The sequence below is a fragment of the Monodelphis domestica genome, chromosome 5, assembly GCF_027887165.1.
Source record: "Monodelphis domestica isolate mMonDom1 chromosome 5, mMonDom1.pri, whole genome shotgun sequence".
In the NCBI taxonomy this organism is placed as follows: domain Eukaryota; kingdom Metazoa; phylum Chordata; class Mammalia; order Didelphimorphia; family Didelphidae; genus Monodelphis; species Monodelphis domestica.
Genome location: NC_077231.1, coordinates 27,552,360 through 27,574,443, shown reverse-complemented (window position 1 = coordinate 27,574,443; position 22,084 = coordinate 27,552,360). Strand labels below are relative to the sequence as shown.

The 22,084-nt window shown below is 37.2% G+C and overlaps 1 protein-coding gene across 1 annotated transcript; it reads right to left on the bottom strand.

Annotated features, from left to right (window-relative positions):
* Positions 1-13,899: 13,899 nt before the first annotated feature.
* LOC130454699 (olfactory receptor 9-like) lies at positions 13,900-14,829 on the bottom strand. The gene has a single exon (XM_056800614.1). The coding sequence runs from the start codon at positions 14,827-14,829 to the stop codon at positions 13,900-13,902; it is 930 nt and encodes a 309-aa protein (XP_056656592.1).
* Between the last annotated feature and the right edge of the window lie 7,255 nt (positions 14,830-22,084).

Genomic DNA, 22,084 nt, shown 5'->3' with positions numbered 1-22,084 from the left:
TAAAACCTAAGTGATGAAATTTGATGCACTTGTAGAAAAATGGAAGTGATTCAAATTGATTAGACAAGAAGTAGAGAATGGATATCATCCAATTTAGAAAATGAAAGCAAATTAGCTATTAATGAACTCCAAAGACAAAAAGGCCTAGGATAACATGGGTTCACATGTGTATTTGTCAAATATTGAAAGAAAAATTTATTCCAATATGATATGAACTGTTTACAAAAATTGGAAAAGAAGGCATTCTACCATCCTTTTTCTATGATACAAATACAGATACAGATACAGAAAAATAGAAAAGAAAAAGAAAACCCTGGATCACTATCCCTGATGAATATCAATCCTGAAATATTAAGTAAAATATTAGTAATGATGTTATAGCAATGATTAAAAAGATTATATTCTTTGTCCACTTTGTATTTATATTGAGAAGGCAGAAATAGTTCAATATAATATAAACATAATGTGAAAACCATACTCAAAAAGGGACATAATTTTATTAATATGTAAGCTGAATAACTTATTTAAAACAATATTCAACAATAATTTCTATTTAAAAACACCCTGGACAATTGTTAACATGAGAGATGATATTATTTTTCTCACTTTCTGTTAGAGAAGCATTGTGCAAATTCTCAACATCCTTATAGGATGGGTCATATTGATGAAAAACATCAGCCATTTTTCTTGGTTACCACAAGAGGTTCATTTCAAAACAAGGTATATTATATTTCAGTTCTCTAATTTCTTGAGGAGTGAAAGATATATGGTGTCTTAAGGTCACCACATCATTATTGTGTCATATTTTGGGCACCTCCCTTAAGGGGAAAATGAATTAATAGGAATCATTCAATGGCTCTGTTCCCTCAGAAGTTGACTGTGGGGATACTGAGGTAACATGGGTAGGAACAGGTACTGTAGCAGGACAAGATTTCTTTGGGGCTGGGACTGGTTGTGGGGTGGGAGAATGGACAGGAAAGGATGGGGGATTTGAAGTAGGATCAGGGGAGGTAAGATCAGCCAGGAGTTGCAGAGCACAAGCGATATGTTGCAGAGTATGAGAGAGAAGGCTGATGGATATAAGAGGGGTGTCTCATCTCCATTTTGGGAAAAATAGGATTGTCCTCTATTTGTGGTTCAGTAAAAGACTCGCAAAATTCAAACTTGTTTTGGGTGGGTTCAGTATTTTCATTAGATTATGTAAGTGTTTGAAATTTTTTTATTGAATTTTCCTGTCAGCCTGCATTTCTGCTTTAATTTCTCGTATACTAGCATTTTTTGTCTTAAGAATGAAGATCAGAAAAATAAAATTTCCTAGAAGTATAAGGAGAAGGAGGATATTTGGAATCCTACATGCCTCTAATTGGTAAAAAAAGGAGAAGGTTTCGATGCATGGTAGCATTTATACTGCTTAGCATTTTGATCAAAAAAGAAAAAAATAATAATGTATATATATTTTTATTGATTTATTTATTTTTAATTGTTATAAGGGATATGGCAGAGTAAGCTGAGGGTATTTAGGTTATTTTATTTTTATTTTTTATGATTTTGTTGGATTTTTATTTTTAAAAATTAATTATTTATTTGTTGCTGCCTTCTAGTGGCAGCAAGCAACCACTGTAGCTAAGCAGGAAAAGGAAAAAAAAATTTAGTGCTCAATATTGACCTCTAGTGGCTAAGAGCCATCCCTACAACAGGGAGGGGTTAGGGGTGTGGTTAGGGATGTGGTTCAGGATAAGGGGTGTGGTTAAGGACTGCCAGAAACCAAAAAGGAGGATAAGACTCTAAAATTGGGCAGAGACTAAGAGAGATGGAAGTAAGGCCTCTTCCACAATCACCCCTTTTATTCTCCAAAAAATGCAACTTGTATTTTTCAATGATACTTACCTTTATTATAATTCGATCTATTCTTCACCCTGTACCATTGTGGAAGAGGCATGAAGAAAGAGAGGGTTTGCAGGACAAGCCAAGCATGCAAGAAACAAAGATGGGTTCCTGATCTGCAAAATCAAGGTGAAGATTCCAAATGGAATGTTCCCAGTAGGCAGTTGAAGCTGGCCAGGGGGAGGAACTGATTCTCTCTCTCTGGGGGTTACTGACCAGGGGAGAAACCTCTTCTCAGGGTTCCTGATCAAGAGAGGATGGCTTTTCCTGACTTGGGCAGAGAGAGAGACCTTTGGGGGTTTGACAGAGTCTGGACGTGAGTTACTCAAGCAGAGATTATTTGACTGAAGAAGAAAGAAGATTTAACTATTGTCCTCCATTTCTCTGGCTCTCTCTGTGTCACAGATGTGGCTAGACTGACATTTCCCACACCCTCCTAATTCTCCTTATAAATTAGGGACACCCTCATCCCTCTTTCCTCAATTTCCATCCTATCCTTTCTTTTCCAATAAACCCCCTTACCTGAGAAAGAGAACAAGAGCATCTTCTCTAAATCTCTCAGTTCACCTTTAAGTTACATAGAAAGGTGGCTGACCAACGGGGGCGGGGGAGAGTGTGAGTGGAAACTGGGAGGTGAAGGTGGCATTGAGGGAGGAGAAGGGTAGGAAATATCTTGACTTATTAGCCATTAGTGATCAATAGACAAACCCCAGAGAGTACCCCCTCTAGAAGTATCTATCTCTCTAGCTGCATCTCTCATCTATCTCCATTATAAGTAGGCAGCCTCAGTGTCCCCTAGTAGCAGCTCTCTAGTCTACAAGCAAGAGTATCCATTACCATAACCAGAAATAGTTCCACACAGATTATCCTTTTATTACAGAGGGGACTGGGTAGTGAGAAGGAGGAGACTCTCGAGGGTATGGGTATGATAAGTGAGGATAGAAAGATAGATTGGGAGGAAAAGTGGTGGGAGGAGTGGGGGATGTAGGAGGTCTGACAGGGAGAGGAGCAGAATGGTCCAAGCCCTGGTTTGGGTTAGAAGAAACCTTCTCACAGACCAGGTGGAATGATAGGGTGTGTTTCTTGCTGCATCTAATCAAGGGTTCAGGAGGAGGAACTGAAGGAGTTAAGCCGGAATGGTCTGGTTCCAAAGAAAAAGATGTTTTCCTCTCTGGAGGGGATGGTTAACTTATCAACATGATAGGCCCACAAGAACCAGTATTTATAATCTTTGGGATCTTTGTTTTTAGTGGCTAACTTCAAATCTTTTTAAGATCTTGAAGTCAAAGGATCTATACTTTGGCGAGGTATATGACTTTTGCACCCAGTCTTTGCAAAGTTTTTTAGTTTCCTTTTTGGTCATTCAATTCTCCTTAGGAAGATTAGGATCACCCTGAGAATTAAAAAGTTTACGCAGGGGTGAATTTGGAGGAATATTTCCTGATTTCCCTTGACGTATTGCAGTATTTCCCATAGTGTCTATTCTGCTTGTCTTAATCTGCCTATTTAAGCTAGTCTGAGAATTGTTGAATGGTCAATTCATACAAGGAAAGTTTCCTAAAACATAAAAAAAATGGAGACAAAATTTCTTCAATGTTATTGTGGAAGGCAATGAGAGTAGGGGTTAAATAATAAGTTAATATAAGGAACTAAGTAATAGTTGCACAGCAATAGTAACAATAATGAATATGTATTTATTATAATTATTGTTGTTATTAATAATTAATAATAGAAAATTATAATATATAAATTATAAATAATAATTATTAAGTAATGATAGTTGTTCACGACTAATAATAGTTATTGATAATTAATAATTATTATTGATAATATTATTAATACTATTGTGCTCTAAAATTATTTGTCCAAAAAAGTAAGGAGAGAGAGAAGAAGAAGGGGAAAAAATGGTGTGACTTTAGATAAGCTGTAGAGGAAGCAGGTCAGCCTTCAAGGAATATTTGAGGGGGGAAAGGGAGAGGGAAAAAAAATACTTTCTTGTAGTTTAGTCCTTTTCCCTCTTCTAGAAGTAAAGCCAGTGGCTCCATGTTTTCAAAATTGTGGGCTCTTAGTAGGGAGCTCCTAACTGTCAGTGGGATTTTCAATCCAGGATCTCCTGTCTCTAGGTCTGGCTCTCAACCTACTGAATTACTCTGCTACACCTAGATTTAGAGAGCTGTACTGGATTTCCCAATTCCTCACTCCACCAAAGTTGTAGAGAGCTGGGTCTTAAGGGCATGTGGTAGGGAGCTCCCAACTCCTCAGTCTCCCCACTCGAATCCCCCACAGCCTGGAAGTACCCTCAGCATTAGTTTACTTTCCATTTTAGGGGGGCTACTTCCCATGCTGGACCATGCTGAGCTGAGCACAGTAGGAACTAGGACCCTGATGAGCTTCCCCACAGGTTTGGCACTGAGGAAGGTGCAGGTTGTCAGAGGTTGGGAAGAGTTAGGAGTTCCCACTTGGTTTTTGGAGTAGCTTAGAGTAGGTCCCATTCATGCAAAAGGCTTCTTCCACCCTTATCCAAGCTAAAAGAAATGGAGTAGGGGGAGGGATTGTGCAGGAAGAGAGTTCTTACTGATCTTTTCAGGCAACTCTGTCTTGGCCAAGGTGTATCCTGCATATGAAAAAATATTAGTAACTCCATTAAAATAACCCTATTTCTTACTCAAAACTCAAAGCTGTCTCAGAAGAAATTTAAGAATGCTTTTTTCCTTTCAAAGAGGTTGCTATCCCATTTTATTTAAAATTAATATCCCTACCAGTCCTTATTTTCCATTAAGTTTATTAATAATCATTTGAGATAGAAAGGATAGATGATAATAGAGTTAGTCTCTTCCTTACTCTTAAGTTCTGATCACATGCTGCCTAACCTGCAAGAATCTCACTGTCTCCCTGACCTCTGCTCCAGCATGTCTTCCATGCCAAAAGACCCTGGTGGGTTCCACCCACTCTCTTTTCTTGATGTTCACAGACTCTGAGCTGGCATGTGAAAAATGTTGATGAACTGGTCAGCAACCCAGGAGGGGAAGGGGATTAAATCTCCTTGACACAATATTTAGAGAAACACTTATTTTTTTTAATTATAGCCCCTGTTTATTTTTTTACTTTTTATTTTATTTTTTTTTTTTGGTTACAATACTCACTTTATTTCCCTAGCTTCCACCCACCCTTCCCACTGCTGAAGTGCAATTTCATTGGGTATTATTTGTGTCCTTGATCAGAACCTATTTCAATGATGTTGTTTTGTATTTTAATACACTCTGCAATTTGCTTGCTTTTTATGTGTGAGTTCATTCCATTCACATTCAGAGTTATGACTACTAGCTATATATTTCCCAGCATTTTGATTTCTACTCCTGGTCCTGCCTTTTCTTCTTTCACTATTTCCTTCTACACCAATGTTTGTTTATAATCAGTCCCCCTAGTTCCCACCCTTATTTTATTTCCCTTTCTACCCCCTTTCTTCTTATTCCGCCCCCTTATTTTCCCTGTAGTCTTTCTAAAATTGCTCCCCATCCTCTCCCTCCCTTGTACTGCTTCCCCCCCAACCAATCCGTTTGTTACCCTTCTACTCCCCTATAGGGTGCAAATTTATTCTCCGCCCCAATGGATTGAATTGTTCTTCCCTCTTTGGGTCAGTTTCAAAGCACGTAAGAATTGAGTATTTCATATCTCCAACCTCTTTACCCTTCCAGTGTATTGATGTTCTCCCCCCTCCTGCCATGAGCTTCTTTGTGACATATAAATTTACCCCCATTTGTTTCTTTTCCCATTTATTTTAGTCATAACCTCTTTTCTTTTTTAGCTCTAGTCATGTGTATATATATATATATATATATATATATATACATACATACACATGTATATGCATGTATATATCTATATACCCATTTATGTCTTGTCCTTTCATCCTATACAGTTTGTCACTGTTCCCTCTAAGTGTAATTCTTCTAGCTGCCCAGGTGATAACAACAGTTTTTAAGAGTTACCAATGACCTCTTTTCTTATAGGGATACATATCATTTTACCCTATTGAGTCTCTTTAAAAAAATTTTGTTGTTATTTTGTTTTGTTTTTCTTTTTCCCCTCTTTTTTCATTACCTTTTGATAATTCTCTTGAGTTCTGTGCTTGGACATCAAATTTTCTATTCAGATCTGGTCTTTTCTTTACAAATTCTTGGAATTCTTCTATTGTGTTGAATGATCATACTTTCCCCTGTAAGAATATAGCCAGTTTTACTGGGTGGTTTATTTTTGGTTGTAGACCTAGTTCCCTTGCTTTCCAGAATATCATATTCCATGCCTTTTGGTCCTTCAGTGTGGATACAGCCAGATCCTGCATTATCCTCACTGTGGTTCCATGGTATCCAAATGACTTCTTCTTGGCAGCTTGTAATACCTTTTCTTTGTTCTGAAAGTTTTTGAGTTTGGCTATGACATTCCTGGGTGTTGTCAGTAGGGGATTAAATACAGAAGGTGATCTTTATATTCTTTCCATCTCCACTTTTCCCTCTTGTTCTAGGATATCGGGGCAGTTTTCCTGAATAATTTCCTGTAGTATTATGTCCAGGCTTTTTCTTTTGTCATGGTCTTCTGGTAGACCAATGATTCTTAAATTGTCTCTTCTTGAACGATGTTCTAAATCATCTGTTTTGTGAATGAGATGCTTCATATTTTCCTCAATTTTTTCATTCTTTTCGTTTTGTTTTATAGTGTCCTGCTGCCTTGTGAGGTCACTTAATTCCAGTTGTTTTATTCTGGTTCTTAATGACTAGATTTCATCCCTGGATTTTTGGTCATCCTTTTCCTTCTGGTCTGATTTTCTTTGAAGGTCATCTTTCATCTTCTTTGCCTAATCTTTCATCTCCTTTGCCTCATTTTCCAGATGGTTGATTTTGGCTTTCAAGACACTATTTTCTCCTTTTAGTTCAAGTGCCTCTGTTTCCCGAAGATAAGTTTCCACTTATCTTAATTTTTAAGTTCTTTTCCCAATTGTCTTCAGCCTCTCTTAAATGTGTTTTGAGTTCTTCCACAGCCAATATCCAATTTGCTGGGATTTCTGATTTATCATTTGCTGATCTCTCTTCCTCTGTTCCATTTGCTGAATAGAAGCTCTCTCTTGTAGTTTCTTTCTTCTTTTTCTGTTGTTTGCTCATATTCACCCCTTCTTTATTCCCTATATTTCTTTGTGCTCTTGCTCCTCTCATTTTTTTGGTTTTGGGGGCTTCTGTCAGTCTCTCCTCTTGGAGCTTTAACTGGAGGAGTGTTGTTGGGGGTTTGAGTTTCCCTGTACTCTGGAGGCTTTTGATTGGATTAAAGTCCAGCAGTCAATAAGGATGGGTGTGGAGCCTGGGCTTCCCTGAGTTCTGGAGACTTTTGATGGGATTAAGTTCAGCTTAGTTGGGCTGGGTGTGCTCTGAGTCCAAAACCTCCTGGAAGGCTAGAGCAAATATGGAAGATCTCCACAGCTCTGGCCAGGCTGCCAGGTCTATGCTCCCTCTCTAACTCCTTCCCCGACATCTGTGTTGGACACTCTGAACTTGGCACAGCCCTGCCCGCAAGGTACACCCTCCAGACCAGCACCTTTGCCCGCCCAGATGTTCCTGCTGCTGCTGGAGTCTCAGTGCTCTCAGTGTATAGGGGGAGGGGTCCTGGGACCTTCCTTATGTCTTCCCCTTAAACCCAAGTGTTCTCAAATTCTGGCTTTTCGCAAGGCATACCTTTTGAATTAAGTCCAGCAGGTGGGTTCCTTGGCTCTGTCTTGTTGTTAGGTTTGATTTTCAGTCCCCTAGGAGCATTCAGTTTGTGATTGGTAAAGAAGGGTATTCAGAGGTCTGAACTTCTGCTCCTTGTTTGTAAAGGAAGTGGGTGGGAGATAAGGGGTAAGGAATTGCAAAAAATGAGAAAATAGGATGCAGGGAAATACATAATTGATGATTATAACCACAAATATAAAAGGGTTGAAATCACCTTGGAACCGAAAGAAGACTACAGCATAGATTAGAAATCAGAGTCCAACAAGTTGTTTACAAGAAACACCTAGACTAACACATAATTATAATAAGGGACTGGGTCAAAATTTAATTCTGCTTCAGAGAAATTTTTAAAAACCAGGGATAGTAATCATGATTTCAGAAGAAGCAACAGCCAAAAATAGGCAGGTTTAAAAGAGATAAACAAGGAAACTTTATTATGCTCTAAATTACATGAATAATGAATTAACATAATAACATCTAAAGAAATACTTATTGCTAGATAGTAAAGTAGGTAGAGTATTGTGTTTGAATTTAGGAAGACTTGAGTTCAAATCTAGCCTAAATAAATAAAAGTCTGAACATTAAGTTGCTATGTGACTCAAAAATGGTTACTTACTCTCTGTTATAGGAATTTTTTTTGTTTCCCAGAGCATAAAAAGTTGTTTAAACTATACCATAGTTTATTGCATGCATTATAGTATTAGGTCTTAAAAAACCCAACTTACAAATATTAATAATAATGCTAATTGTCATATGAACTTTGAAAAAGTTGTCATTTTTTCTGGTGTAGGGTCTTTGCTCAGTGTTGCTAGCTGGTAACTGATCAGAGTGGTGATTGTTGAAGGTCAGGGTAGTAGTGGAAATATCTTACCATAAGAATAATGAAATTTGCTGTATTGATTGACTCTTCTTTTCACTCAACCACTTAAAGGTCCTTGAAGGGTTTATTAATTTGAAAATCAATAAAAATTATAAAAACAAAGGTCAACCAACTGGAAGAAGAGATCCAAAACCTCATTGAAAAAAAAAAAAACTCTTTAAAAATGAGAATTGGCCATGGGAAAGCCAATGACTTTTTTGGGGAACCTAATGACTTCTTGAGACAACAAGAAACAATGAAACAAAATTTTAAAAGAATGAAAAATAGAAGAGATTATGAAACATCTCATTGCAAAAACAAATGATCTGGAAAAAAAGATTGAAAAGAAACAATAAAAGAATTGTTGGATTACATGAAAGTTATGATCCAATGAAGAATCTACACACTACAAATCAAGAAATTATTTTTTTAAACCCTTTCTTTCCATCTTAGAATCAATACTGGGTATTGGTTCTAAGGCAGAAGAGTGGTAAGGACTAGATAATGGAGGATAAGTGACTTGTCCAGAACCACACAGCTAGGAAGTGTCTGAGGTCAGACTTTAACCTACAACCTCCCATCTCTGGGCCTAACTCACAATCCACTGAGCCATCCAGGAGCCTCCAATTCAAGAAATTATTAAGGAAAATTGCCTGGAAATTTTAGGACAAGAGTGAAAAAATGAAGTGGAAAGAATACATAGCTTAATACCTGAGACAGACCCTAAAATGGAAACTCACAGGAACAGCATTACCAAGTTTCTTAGCTCCAAACATAAGGAGAAATTAGTAAAAGCAACTAGAAAAAATTATACTTTAAGTACTCTGGGGCTATAGTCAGAATGATACAAGACTTACAAGGCTCTATAGGAAAACAAAGAAGATCATGGAAGACAATATTTTAAAGAGCAAAAGAGATAGGTTTATGATGAAAAACAACCTAGTAAAGCAGAGTACAATCATAAAAGGAAAAAAACTGATATTTAATGAATTAAAGAACATTCACTCATTTTTTTCAAAATTAAATTTTGTTTTTAAAAATTACACATAGAAACAATTTTTGAAAGTTGCTTTCTGACTTTTTGTGATTCAGATTCCTTTTCTCCCTCTTTCCCCTCTACCTCTCTGAGATGCTTAATAGTCTGATATAGGTTATATCTGCTCTTTCATGCAATATGTATCTCCCTATTCCCAATATCATGACTGAAGACACATATCATGCATACAACAAAAACTCAAGATGGAAATAAAGTGAAGGATGGCATACTTTGTTCTGCAATCAGATTCCAATATACATTCTTTTGTTTGAATAGCATTTTTTCCCATGGGTGCTTTAAGGTTATATTAGATTCCTGTTTTGCTCATCACATTGTATTTCTATTATTGTATATACTGTTCTCCTGGTTCTTTCACTTCACTTTGCATGAATTCATGTGAGTCCAGTTTTTTTCTGAGCTCATACTCTTTATCACTTCCTATGACACAATCGTTTTCCATTACAATCAGATACCATAGTTTGTTCAACCATTCCCCATTGATGGACATTCTATCAGTTTCCAATTCTTTGGCTTTACAAAAAGAACTACTAAAAATATTTTGGTACAATAGGTCCTTTCCACTCTCTGATTTCTTTAGGATACAGACCCAGTAGTTGTATTGTTAAGTCCAAGGGCATGCAAAGTTTTATGACCCTTTGGGCATGGTTCTATATTGTTCTCCAAAATGCTTATATTAGTTCACAGTTCCACTAATAATGTATTGGTATCCCAATTTTCCCACATCCCCTGCAACATTTATCATTTTCCTTTTTGTTCATATTAGCCATAGCCCTTGTGTGAGGTGGTATCTCAGAGTTGTTTTTTATTTACATTTCTCTAACCAATAGTGAGTTGGAGCATTTCCTTATGTTTTAATTTCTTCCTTTGAGAACTGCCTAATCTCATCCTTTGACCATTTTTCAATTGGAAAGTGTTTTGAATACTTATCAATTTGATTAAATTCTCTATATATTTATGAATTGAGACCTTTGTCAGAAACATTTTCTATAAAATTTTTTCCTTATTTGTTGTTTCTCTTCTAATCTTGGTTGCATTAGTTTTGTTTTTATAAAAGCCTTTCAATTTCGTGTAATCAATATTATCCATTTCATTTTTTGAAATATTCTCTATGTTTTATTTAGTCATAAATTATTCCCTTATCTACAAATCTGACAGATGAACTTTTCCTTGTTACCCTAATTTATTTACAGTATAACCTTTTATTTCTAGATCAAGTATTCATTTTGACTTTATTCCAGTATGTGGTATGAGATGTTCCTTTATGCTTAATTTCTACCATTGTACTTATACTTTTCCTAGTAGTTTTTTTTCAAAGAGTGACAAAATGGGAACTCAATAGCTTATACCTTTGGTTTTATTGGACAATAGATTACTATGGTCATTAGCTACAGTCTGTTGATTTCCTAATCTATTCCATTAATCCACTACTCTAATTCTTAAGTGTTCAAAATTTTTTGATGATTACTGCTTTATAGTGTGTAAATTCAACATGGACTGGTACTCCTTTTTGTTGCATTCCAAGTTAACCCTTCTAATCTTAAAGCAAAAGTGCAAAAAGGATGGTTGTCAGAAAAGTGATTTGTTAGAGTGTCACTGGTGACTATCTTTATACCTGTATGCACACTCACACAAAGTCTTGTATCTATGTATCTCAGGTAAAATATATGTATTTTTGTAATTTCATGGAGAGACAGTTGATCATAGAACCCTTGGTCAACCTAGTCTATCCTATCCCATATGAAAAAATTTCTGAATGTAAGGAGCAGATAGCAAATACAATAAATAAAGTGTTTTTTATTCAAAGGTATTTTATTTCCTCCATTATATTGTAAAAATGGAGACTTGAACCAGGGACTCCATTTCCCAGAAGTTCTTGCTCACTTCCCAAAATGCCTTGTAACCTCACCTGGGCCAAGAGCGAGATGGGGTATTTAACCTGGTTTTAAAGGCTACTGGGCCCTCTTTTCTACTTCTGCTTCCCAGGAGACGTGTCTCTTTCATTATGTAGGTGAGGTTGTCTAGGTCTCTCTGGGCCTAGACATGTGCTTTTCTTATTCTGTATTTTCTTTAATCTTTAATCTTTAATAAACCTCATAAAAATATAATACTCCTTACAGAGAGAAACTAATTTCTACCTGCCTCAGTTTCCCCCAAAATTTTAATCCTTACAATATGTAATAACAATTTTCTAAATATGTTTCCAGATATTAAAGTATTAAAATTGTTTCCCCCTCTCATCCCTCCCCCTTCTTGGAGCTGTTAAGCAATTTGAACTGGGTTAAATATGTACAATAAAGTGTTAAAATGTGGCCCTTTCAGATTTTGAGGGATTGAATTCATTGTCACACACCCAGAGTGATAAAGGGTTTGAAACTTGGGGTGACCTAGTGTCTCATTCTTTTCAGAATATTTGTTGGACTTAAGCAAAGAAATTTTAAAGTAACTTTTGGGTGTCTCTTTTCACTTAGGAGGGGAAATCTGTGTTCTTGGTTAAAAAAGCAAAATTTTAAAAAGGGACTTATCTCATCTCTGTTAATCTAGATGAGAACTAGATAACCTAGTTCATGAGGGAATATTAATGCTCAATTCATTTCCTACACTGCCCAGTTTCAATTATTATTCTTGTCTTAATATCTTAGCTTTTATTCCCCTGCCAATTTGCTGGTATATATGGTAGCTGCACCTGTTAACTGCTTTGGCAGGAGGGGCCCCCACTGCTACTACTAGAGGTGTCTCTCTCTTTCTCCTTGCCTGAGATCTGCTCTTATGCTCTTAGGTAGCCTATGCTCCAGCTCATCATGTTTCCTAGCACGGCTTCTAAGCTTCCATACTGCTTTTTTGCTTATAGGATCCCTGATCTTGTTGTTCCACATGAGATTAGTGTTTTAACTGAGCTTCATATTCTTAAGAGCAATGTGGGGATGTGGCTTCCTCTTTTGTATCAAGATAAGAAGGCTTGTTTGTCAGTTTGATTGTGGCTGTTTCAGTCTTTGTGAGTTTGTAATGTCTTCACAAGCAGACATTAAGCAAACTTACCCAGAGTCACACAGCAAGTAAGTGTCTAAGGCCAGATTTGAACTATAATCTTCAAGACTCCAGGCCCAGCACTCCCTCTAGTGTACCACCCAGCTACCTCTGGGTGCCTCTTCAGATATAAAGTATTGATATTGATTCATTATTCATTGGTATCTTTACAATGAAGATTCCCTGTTGATCTCTTTCAATTCTGTCTATTTTTACTATTTTCTCCTCTGAAATCTTGATTACAATCCCTATTTCCTTTAATTCACCTGAAAGAATAAAATTTTGCCCCAGCCCCTTATTAGAATTCTCTATGATCAATGTATTTCTTGTAAGCAACTTGCTAAACTATGCTGTTATCTTCTGCCATTTTGTGAATGACTTCATTCCATTCATATTTGTGATTATAATTGTCAATTGCACTTTCCCCTACATGCTATAATATTGTTGGGTTTTTCTTTTCATTTCTCCCTTCTCTCTTTTTACAAAGAAGGTAGTACAAGAGAAGTTTTCTTAACACTTCATGATCTATAATTGAAATGATCCACTGGCTCCCCTGCTCCTCTTCTTTTCTCCTTCCCTAGTCCCCATCTCAAGTTCTTATTCTTTCTTTGCTCATAATCCCCCCTTCATGATCCATCTCTGACTCTAGGTCTTGTTCCCTCCCTTCCTTCTATTCCCTATCTTCCTCTGCTCTCCAGATATTTCCCTGCCCAGTTTGATGTATTTCTACATAACTCTTTATGTGAGTGACTCTAAAAACCCTCATTTGTCCAATTTAGATGAAAGCAACTTTCACATCACATATGGTCCCATTCCTATGTTTATAGGAGCATGTGTATATTTTTCAACTTATATTCTCTGATTATTCCATATAATAAGGACCCTTTCTTTCTCCTTAAGCCATTTCTTTAATTCCCACTATGAAGTCAGAGTTCTGTGGATGGCTATCCTTAATCAGAACACTGAGGGGAGTTCTCCCAACCCATGTTTCCAAGATCAGGAATCCTCACACTGTTCAAAAAAACTAGACACTCAAACCACATATTCCAAACCTCTTCTTTTACAAAGATCTTGTGTTAATGATGAAGAACACTCAGTATTCAGAATAAAATGTTTTGGTCAATAAAAGAACTTCCTTTTCTTAAAAACAAATATTTGTCACAATGATTTTGATCTTTTTATTTGAGGTCTGGAGGGGGTGGAAGAACAAATAAATGTCTGACATTTGAAAAATATACATTTTAATTTTTTCTAAATCAGGAAACTTCTCTCAACATATAAAAAAGGAAGCCAACAACCTACTGGACCACTCAAAGACTTCAAAGTTGTTTTGTTAGCTTTCTTCTCAAGGCTCCCATTACCTCCTTGTTCCTTAAAGTATAGATAAAAGGGTTGAACATGGGGGTTATAACTGTGTAGATAAGGGAGAGGATTTGATCCATGTCCTTAGAAACATTGGCTCCAGGTTTCACATAGGCAATGATCCCAGTCCCAAAGAAGAGGGTGACAACCAGTAGGTGGGAAGAGCAAGTAGAGAAGACTTTTTGGCGTCCCTGAGCAGAGGCTAATCCAAGAATGGTAATAAGGATGCGGACATAGGAAAACACAATCAGTGCAAAGGGTGTAATAATAAAAAGCAGGGTGAAAATAAGATTCCCAAGTTCAGCCCAGAATGTGTCTGCACTGGCCAGCCGCAAAATGGGCAAATTATCACAGAAGAAGTTGTGAACAATGTTGGAGCCATGGAAAGGCAAGGTAAAGATGAGCATAGCATTGGTGGTACCTGTGGTGATGCCCATAATATAGGACACACCCACCATACTGACACATACCTGTCTGTTCATCAATGTGGCATAGTGTAGAGGCCGACAAATAGCAGCAAAACGGTCATAAGCCATGGCTGTAAGCAGGCAGCATTCAGCAATGGCAAAGAGAATAAAAAAATACATCTGAGTGAAACAGCTGGCAAGAGAGATGAAAGGATGTAAGGAGAAGAGATCACTCAGCATCCTAGGCACAATAGTTGTAGTATAAAAAATCTCTAGCATAGAGAGATGTCTGAGGAAGAAGTACATGGGAGTGCTCAGGGCTGAGTCAAGCAGGGTAAGGGTGATGATCAGGGAGTTGCCCAACAGGGTGATCAGGTAGACAAAGAGCACCCCCCAAAACAGGGAGAGCTGATAAGTCCCCAAACCTGAAAATCCCAACAAAATAAATTCAGTCACTCTTGTCCCATTATCCTCATCCATATCCACAAATCCAGGTCTGGGGCAGCACCAAGGAGAGTTGTTAATTGTCCCAAAGTAAAGGAAAAAATAGTCAAACTGCTGTAGCAAGAGAAATCCAGGTTAGACAAGTATAGACAGTGTTATTGATAAGCAGGGTGAATATGAGAATGTTCTCTCTGAAAAAAACTATAACATAGTTTTTTTAATCTATCATAAGTAAAATGAGAAATAGGCTAGAAACCAGTTGCTATATGCAACATCATTGTGATATCTTCCACTTCACAAAGTCCTGGGTTCCTGGGATAGATACCTCAGGGTTTCAGTATTAAAGGCAAATAAAGATGTAAACAGATATCTGGAGGGATAAAGAAATAGTGTGAAATGTAGGAAAAAAGAAAAGAGGGGAGAGAGGAAAGGTGAAAAAGATATGAGAGAAGATGTGAAAAAGTATGGAGAGGGAGTGAAGGAAAGAGAGAGAAGAGGAAAATGAGAATGAGGAGAAAGCAAAACAGAAAAAGAGAACACTGAGGAAGACAATGAGGCTCAGAAGAAAGAGAAAGGATGGGTGAAACTAACCTTCATATTTGATCTCCATGGATCCATAGGTGTCCTTCCCAGAGCCCTTATTAGAGATAACTGCTGCTAGGAGCCATTCCCAAGTGTTTTTCTGATTTATCATCCCTGAGTCATAGCCCATGGGGAGTTGGATCCCCAGAGCAAAGAGTTGGAGAAAGGGAGATGAGACAATAGTCTAGAGCAGCCCATGGCAAACCTTTCAAGTTCGAGTGCCTAGAGGGTAAATTCAAGCCCCCCCCCTTACCCAAGAGAGCTGAGGGAGAAAGTGCTTGCTTTGGGTGACTGGACAGAAGGGTGGGGCATGCAAAAATGTCCTCAGGCACTGGCAAGAGAGGGAATGAGGCACCTTCCAGAAGGCTAGCTCTGCCCATATGCCACATCTTTGCCAATGCTGACCTAGAGGGAAGAAAGGGAGTAAGACAGGAAGTTTTGCCCCTTGGACCTGATCTCTTTAAGGAGAAGTGAATAATAGTAGCTACTCACTTCTTTCTACTCCCTGAGATCCCTGCAATGCAGGTACAGATATCTTGGTCAGGAGAAAATTCAGTTTTATCCAACTCCACCAAAATGATTTGAGTATGGGGCAGTATCTCAAGACTGTGAAGAAATGGAGGTCCAAAAAGAAGCAAATCCATGCCATGTTATCCAGTAAGACTAGGGTAGATTCCCTTGCAGTATGGTAAGGAGCCACGGATTCTGGAGATGCAATCCTGCTAGTTAGGTTGGAAATCACCTAATTTTCCTTAACCTACTAGGGTTGTTGTGAAAGTTAACTGAGATAATATTTGGAAAGTGTTTAGTCAGTGTCTGATACCTAACTGGTGCATAATAAATGCTTATTTCCTTCCTTAAAATCTATCCAGTTGGACTGAATGTTATGGCATCTGAATACTTAGAGGCAGGTAGTTATTATGATAGGTAGCTAGGTGGTGCAGTGGGTAGACTATTGGATTTGGAGTCAGGAAGAACTGAGTTCAAATCTAGCCTTACACATTTATTTGCTTTGTGATCCTGGGCAAGTCACTTAAATGCTATATGCCTTAATTTCTTTATTTTATAAATAGAAATAGTAATAGTACAGGTATAACTTTGTTCCAAACCACTGTAATAAAGCAAATTTGCAATATATCATAAACACAAATTTTGGTTTCCCAGTGCATATAAAAATTATGTTTATACTTTACTGTAGTCTATTAAGTGATTATGTTTTTAAAAATATAAATACCAAAATTAAAATGCTTTATTGCTAAAAAACATTAATCATTCTCTGACCCTTCATGAATTTGTACTCTTTTTGCTGGTGGAAAGTCTTGCTTCAGTGTTGATGACTACTGACTAATCAGGGTCATGGCTATTGAAGTTTGGGGGTGGCAGAGTAATTTCTTAAAATAAGGCAACAATAAAGTTTGCTGCATTGAATCTTCCTTTCATTTGAACCTTTACCCTTACCTCTCTTCACAAACAAGTCAAAGGTAAGCATGTGATCAGTCAGAGGTAGTGGGGCTCCCAAATATCTGAAAATCACTTTAAAAGGCCTGTTAAAATTGACTGAGATTTTCAACTCTTTGACTTTCTCAAAAACCATTGATAGAGGTTGCGACCAGTTAGATGGATCCCATCTGTCATTATTGATGTAACATATAAAATATTTGGTAACTGATGGTCTTCCTGCAAGTTCTGGAAAAATCTCATTCACATGAACTAGAATTGTTGCCCACCACAAAACAGTGTCCTCTTGAATCTGGTGAAAAACCCAACATCCATAAGGTCCAATGGGGAAAAGAGTATGTCCCACTTGCCTATGGACTTTTGTTGCTAGCATTATCCCTAGTCCAGTCATGGGAAGAAGTCCCATCTCCTACATTATCCCTTTCCTGATCTTTTGAGTTTGGTGCCTTCTTTGTCCTCCATCAAATTAACTTCTGGCTCTTCTGAGCACAGACACATTATATCTCCTAATAAAAATATTATCTCCTTAATGACAAGGATTGTGTCATGTTTTTCCCCAAGATGGAAACTCACAAGAATAGCATTGCCAAGTTTCTTAGCTCCAAACATAAGGAGAAATTAGTAAAAGCAACTAGAAAAAAAATAATTTAAATACTGTGGAGCTATAGTCAGAATAATACAAGACTTACAAGGCTCTATAGGAAAACAAAGAAGATCATGGAAGACCATATTTTAAAGAGCAAAAGAGATAAGTTTATGATGAAAAACAACCTAGTAAAGCAGAGTATAATAAAAGGAAAAAAACTGATATTTAATGGAATTAAAGAACATTCACTCATTTTTTCAAAATTAAATTTTGTTTTTAAAAATTACACATAGAAACAATTTTTGAAAGTTGCTTTCTGGCTTTTTGTGATTCAGATTCCTTTTCTCCCTCTTTCCCCTCCACCTCTCTGAGATGCCTAATAGTCTGATATAGGTTATATCTGTTCTTTCATGCAATATATTCTCCCTATTCCCAATATCATGACTGAAGACACATATGCATACAACAAAAAAAAACTCAAGATGAAAATAAAGCGAAGGATGGCATACTTTGTTCTGCAATCAGATTCCAACATTCATTCTTTTGCTTTGAATAGCAATTTTTCCCCATGGGTGCTTTAAGGTTATATTAGATTCCTGTTTTGCTCATCACATTGTATTTCTATTATTGTATATACTGTTCTCCTGGTTCTTTCACTTCACTTTGCATGAATTCATGTGAGTCCAGTTTTTTTCTGAGCTCATACTGTTCATCATTTCCTATGATACAACAGTTTTCTATTACAATCAGATATAATTTGTTCAACCATTCCCCATTGATGGATATTCTATCAGTTTCCAACTCTTTGGCTTTACAAAAAGAACTACTAAAAATATTTTGGTACAAGAGATCTTTTCCCTCACTCTCTGATCTCTTTGGGATACAGACCCAGTGGTTGTATTGTTAGTTAAGTCCAAGGGCATGCAAAGTTTTATGACCCTTTGGGCATGGTTCTATATTGTTCACCAGAACGCTTATATCAGTTCACAGTTCCACTAATAATGTATTGGTATCCCAATTTTCCCACATCCTCTGCAACATTTATCATTTTCCTTTTTGTTCATATTAGCCACAGCCCTTGTGTGAGGTGGTATCTCAGAGTTGCTTTTTATTTACATTTCTCTAACCAATAGTGAGTTGGAGCATTTCCTTATGTTTTAATTTCTTCCTTTGAGAACTGCCTAATCTCATCCTTTGACCATTTTTCAATTGAAAAGTGTTTTGAATACTTATCAATTTGATTCCATTCTCTATATATTTATGAATTGAGACCTTTGTCAGAAAGATTTTCTATAAAATTTCCCCTATTTGTTGTTTCTCTTCTAATCTTGGTTGCATTAGTTTTGTTTTTATAAAAGCCTTTCAATTTAGTGTAATCGATATTATCCGTTTCATTTTTTAAAATATTCTCTATGTTTTATTTAGTCATAAATTATTCCCTTATCTAAAAATCTGACAGGTAAACTTTTCTGTGTTACCCTAATTTATTTACAGTATAACCTTTTATTTCTAGATCAAGTATTCATTTTGACTTTTTTCGAGTATTTTTTATGGTGGGATTGTTTAAGGGAAAGAGACAAGAAGGAAACATCTAAATAGTTTAAGTTTATTGATGGGAAATATGAGAGGAAGGGGGGTAACAAGGGAGAAGGAAAAGTTCTTAATCTTATCCCCAAACCTAAATTCCCTTATTAATATCCTAATGGCTAACTTATCTAGGCTAAGTAAGTTAAATTTTCCCCCAAACAGAACCTCACAACTGAGACCAGTAAATGAGCCAAGATTCCAGAGGTAAAGCCCAAAGTAGACCCAGAAGAAAAGTTCTTCTTTGGTTTTCCTTCTAGCTGCTTGCAGGCAGTTCAAGCAGGTTTTCTCCTCTCAAGCTGACATCTCCAAAAAGGGCCAGAACACTTGTAGAAAGATGAAAATCACAGCTTCCCCCAAACTTCCCTCAGAAGTCTGGTTTTTTCAGTTGTGACCTTAGAATCTTGACCCATGTGATTCTAGGTCACATGCTCCCTGTCAATCATTTTGCAAATAATTTTGCAACAAGATGTCTTTGCTTACTACAGTAAGCATACTTACATAAAGGAAGATATGAGATCTTCCTTTATGCTTAATTTCTACCATTGTACTTCTACTTTTCCTAGTAGTTTTTGTCAAAGAGTGACAAAATGGGAACTCAATAGCTTAGACCTTTGGGTTTATTGGACACTAGATTACTATGGTCATTAACTACAGTCAGTTGATTTCCTAATCTATTCCATTAATCCACTACTCTAATTCTTAGGTGTTCAAAATTTTTTGATGATTACTGCTTTATAGTGTGTAAATTCAGTATGGACTGGTACTCCTTTTTGTTGCATTCCAAGTTAACCCTTCCAATCTTAAAGCAAAACTGCAAAAAGGATGGCTGTGAGAAAAGTGCTTTGTTAACTTTAGAGTGACACTGGTAGCTATCTCTACACCTGTATGCCCATTCACACAAAGACATCTATCTATGTATCTCATATAAAATATATGTATTTTTGTAATTTCATGGAGAGACAGTTGATCATAGAACTCTTGGTCAACCTAGTCTATCCTATCCCATATGATAAAATTTCTGAATGTAAGGAGCAGATAGCAAATACAATAAATAAAGTGTTTTTTATTCAAAGGTATTTTATTTTTCTCCATTATATGTAAGAACAATTTTCTACATATGTTTCCAGATGTTAAAGCATTCAAATTGTCTCCCTCCTCCCATCCCCCCACTTCTTGGAGATGGTAAGCAATTTTAACTGGGTTAAATATGTACAATAAAGTGTTAAAATGTGTCTCTTTCAGATTTTGAGGGGTTGAATTCATTGCTTGAGTCACTCACACCCAGAGTAACCTATTCACTGACTATAAAGGGTATGATCCTTGGGGTGGCCTAGTGTCTCATCCTTTTCAGAATATTTGTTGGACTTGAGCAAAGGAATTTTAAAGAAACTTTTGTAGGTCTCTTTTCTCTTAGGAGGGGAAAGAAATACCTCAGACATGCTAAGGAAGTGCTGTGTTTTTGGTTATAAAAAGCAAAACTAAAAAAAGGGCCTTATCTCAGGGAATCTAGATGAGAACTAGAGGGAAGAGCCTAGTTCATGAGGGAATATTAATGCTCAATGCATTTCCTACACTGCCCAGTTTCAGTTATTGTTCTTGCCTTGATATCTTAGCTTTTATTCCCCTGCCAATTTGCTGGTATATATAGTAGCTGCGCCTGTTAACTGCTTGGGCAGGAGGGGCCCCCACTGCTACTACTAGAGGTGTCTCTCTCTTTCTCCTTGCCTGAGATCTGCTCTTATGCTCTTAGGTAGCCTATGCTCCAGCTCATCATGTTTCCTAGCACGGCTTCTAAGCTTCCATACTGCTTTTTTGCTTATAGGATCCCTGATCTTGTTGTTCCACATGAGATTAGTGTTTTAACTGAGCTTCATATTCTTAAGAGCAATGTGGGGCTGTGGCTTCCTCTTCTGTCTCAAGATAAGAAGGCTTGTTTGTCAGTTTGATTGGGGCTGTTTCCGTCTTTGTGAGTTTTGTGTGCCTAAGGACTGGAGAGAGGAAAGTAGGGATTTTCATTCTGACAGCAGGCATACATTTCCAAAAGTCACATGATCTTAGCATCCTGCAAGGGCATCTATTCTAGACTCACTGGATACTTGGCATGAATTTGCTTCTTTCTGGACCTCCATTTCTTCACAGGCTTGAGATATTCTCTCCAATTTCTAATCTTTTGGTGCAGTTGGAGTGTCAGAGATGAGCCTGAGTTGTCTTCTGACCAGATCGCTCTATCTACATTACAGGGAACTCAGGGAATAGAATAAGCTGGCCATCCACTGTTCACTTCTGCTTAGATAGGTAAAAAGCTTCTCTTCTCACTCCTTTCTTCCCTCTGGATTACAGCCTGATCATCACTTCTCCTGCTCTCTGCTCTGGGGATCAGGCTCCCCATGGGCTTTGACTCAGGGACAACAAATCAGGAAACCACAGGGGAATGATTTCTAGAAGCCATTACCTCTAATAAGGGTTCTGGAAGGAACCCTCATGGGTAATATGGCACATATCTAAAGGTTAAAATTTCCCTCATCCTTTCTTTTTTTTCTGTCTCACTCTGCCTCAAAATATTCTACCATTTCTCTTTCACTCTCTCACTCCTCTATCTCTCCTCTGCTGCCTCTCTCCTTCTATTACCTCTTCTCCCACTCTTTTCTCTCATGTCCTCTTTATCTCTCCCATATTTTTTTCTCCTGTATGTCTCTTTCCCCCATGTTTCACAAGATTTCTTTATGTCTGCCTATATCTTTTCACAATTTCAGCTGTCTTAATTTTGAAAAACTGAGATTTCCCCTCTAGAACCCACATATCCATGAAGTTGAAGGAACCACATTGCTATTACACAACAGCAACCTTCTTCCAAGCTAGATACCATTTTACTTCTAAATTACAAAATCATTTTTGTTATACTTTTCTCAGAAAGTTCATTCTCATATACCACTGCTTGTCTGTCCATCAGCAACCCACATTTGGAATTGTTTTGTCTAACTGGGGTCTCCCTTACTGTACTGGTTTGACCTTTTTTTAATTTTTGGTGACTATAAACAAGTCTCCCTTGATTCTGTCACCTGATCTAGATTTAGGGAC

Excerpts from the sequence above, each read along its gene's own strand:
- LOC130454699 (XM_056800614.1), bottom strand. The coding sequence starts at position 14,829 with ATGGATGAGGATAATGGGACAAGAGTGACTGAATTTATTTTGTTGGGA.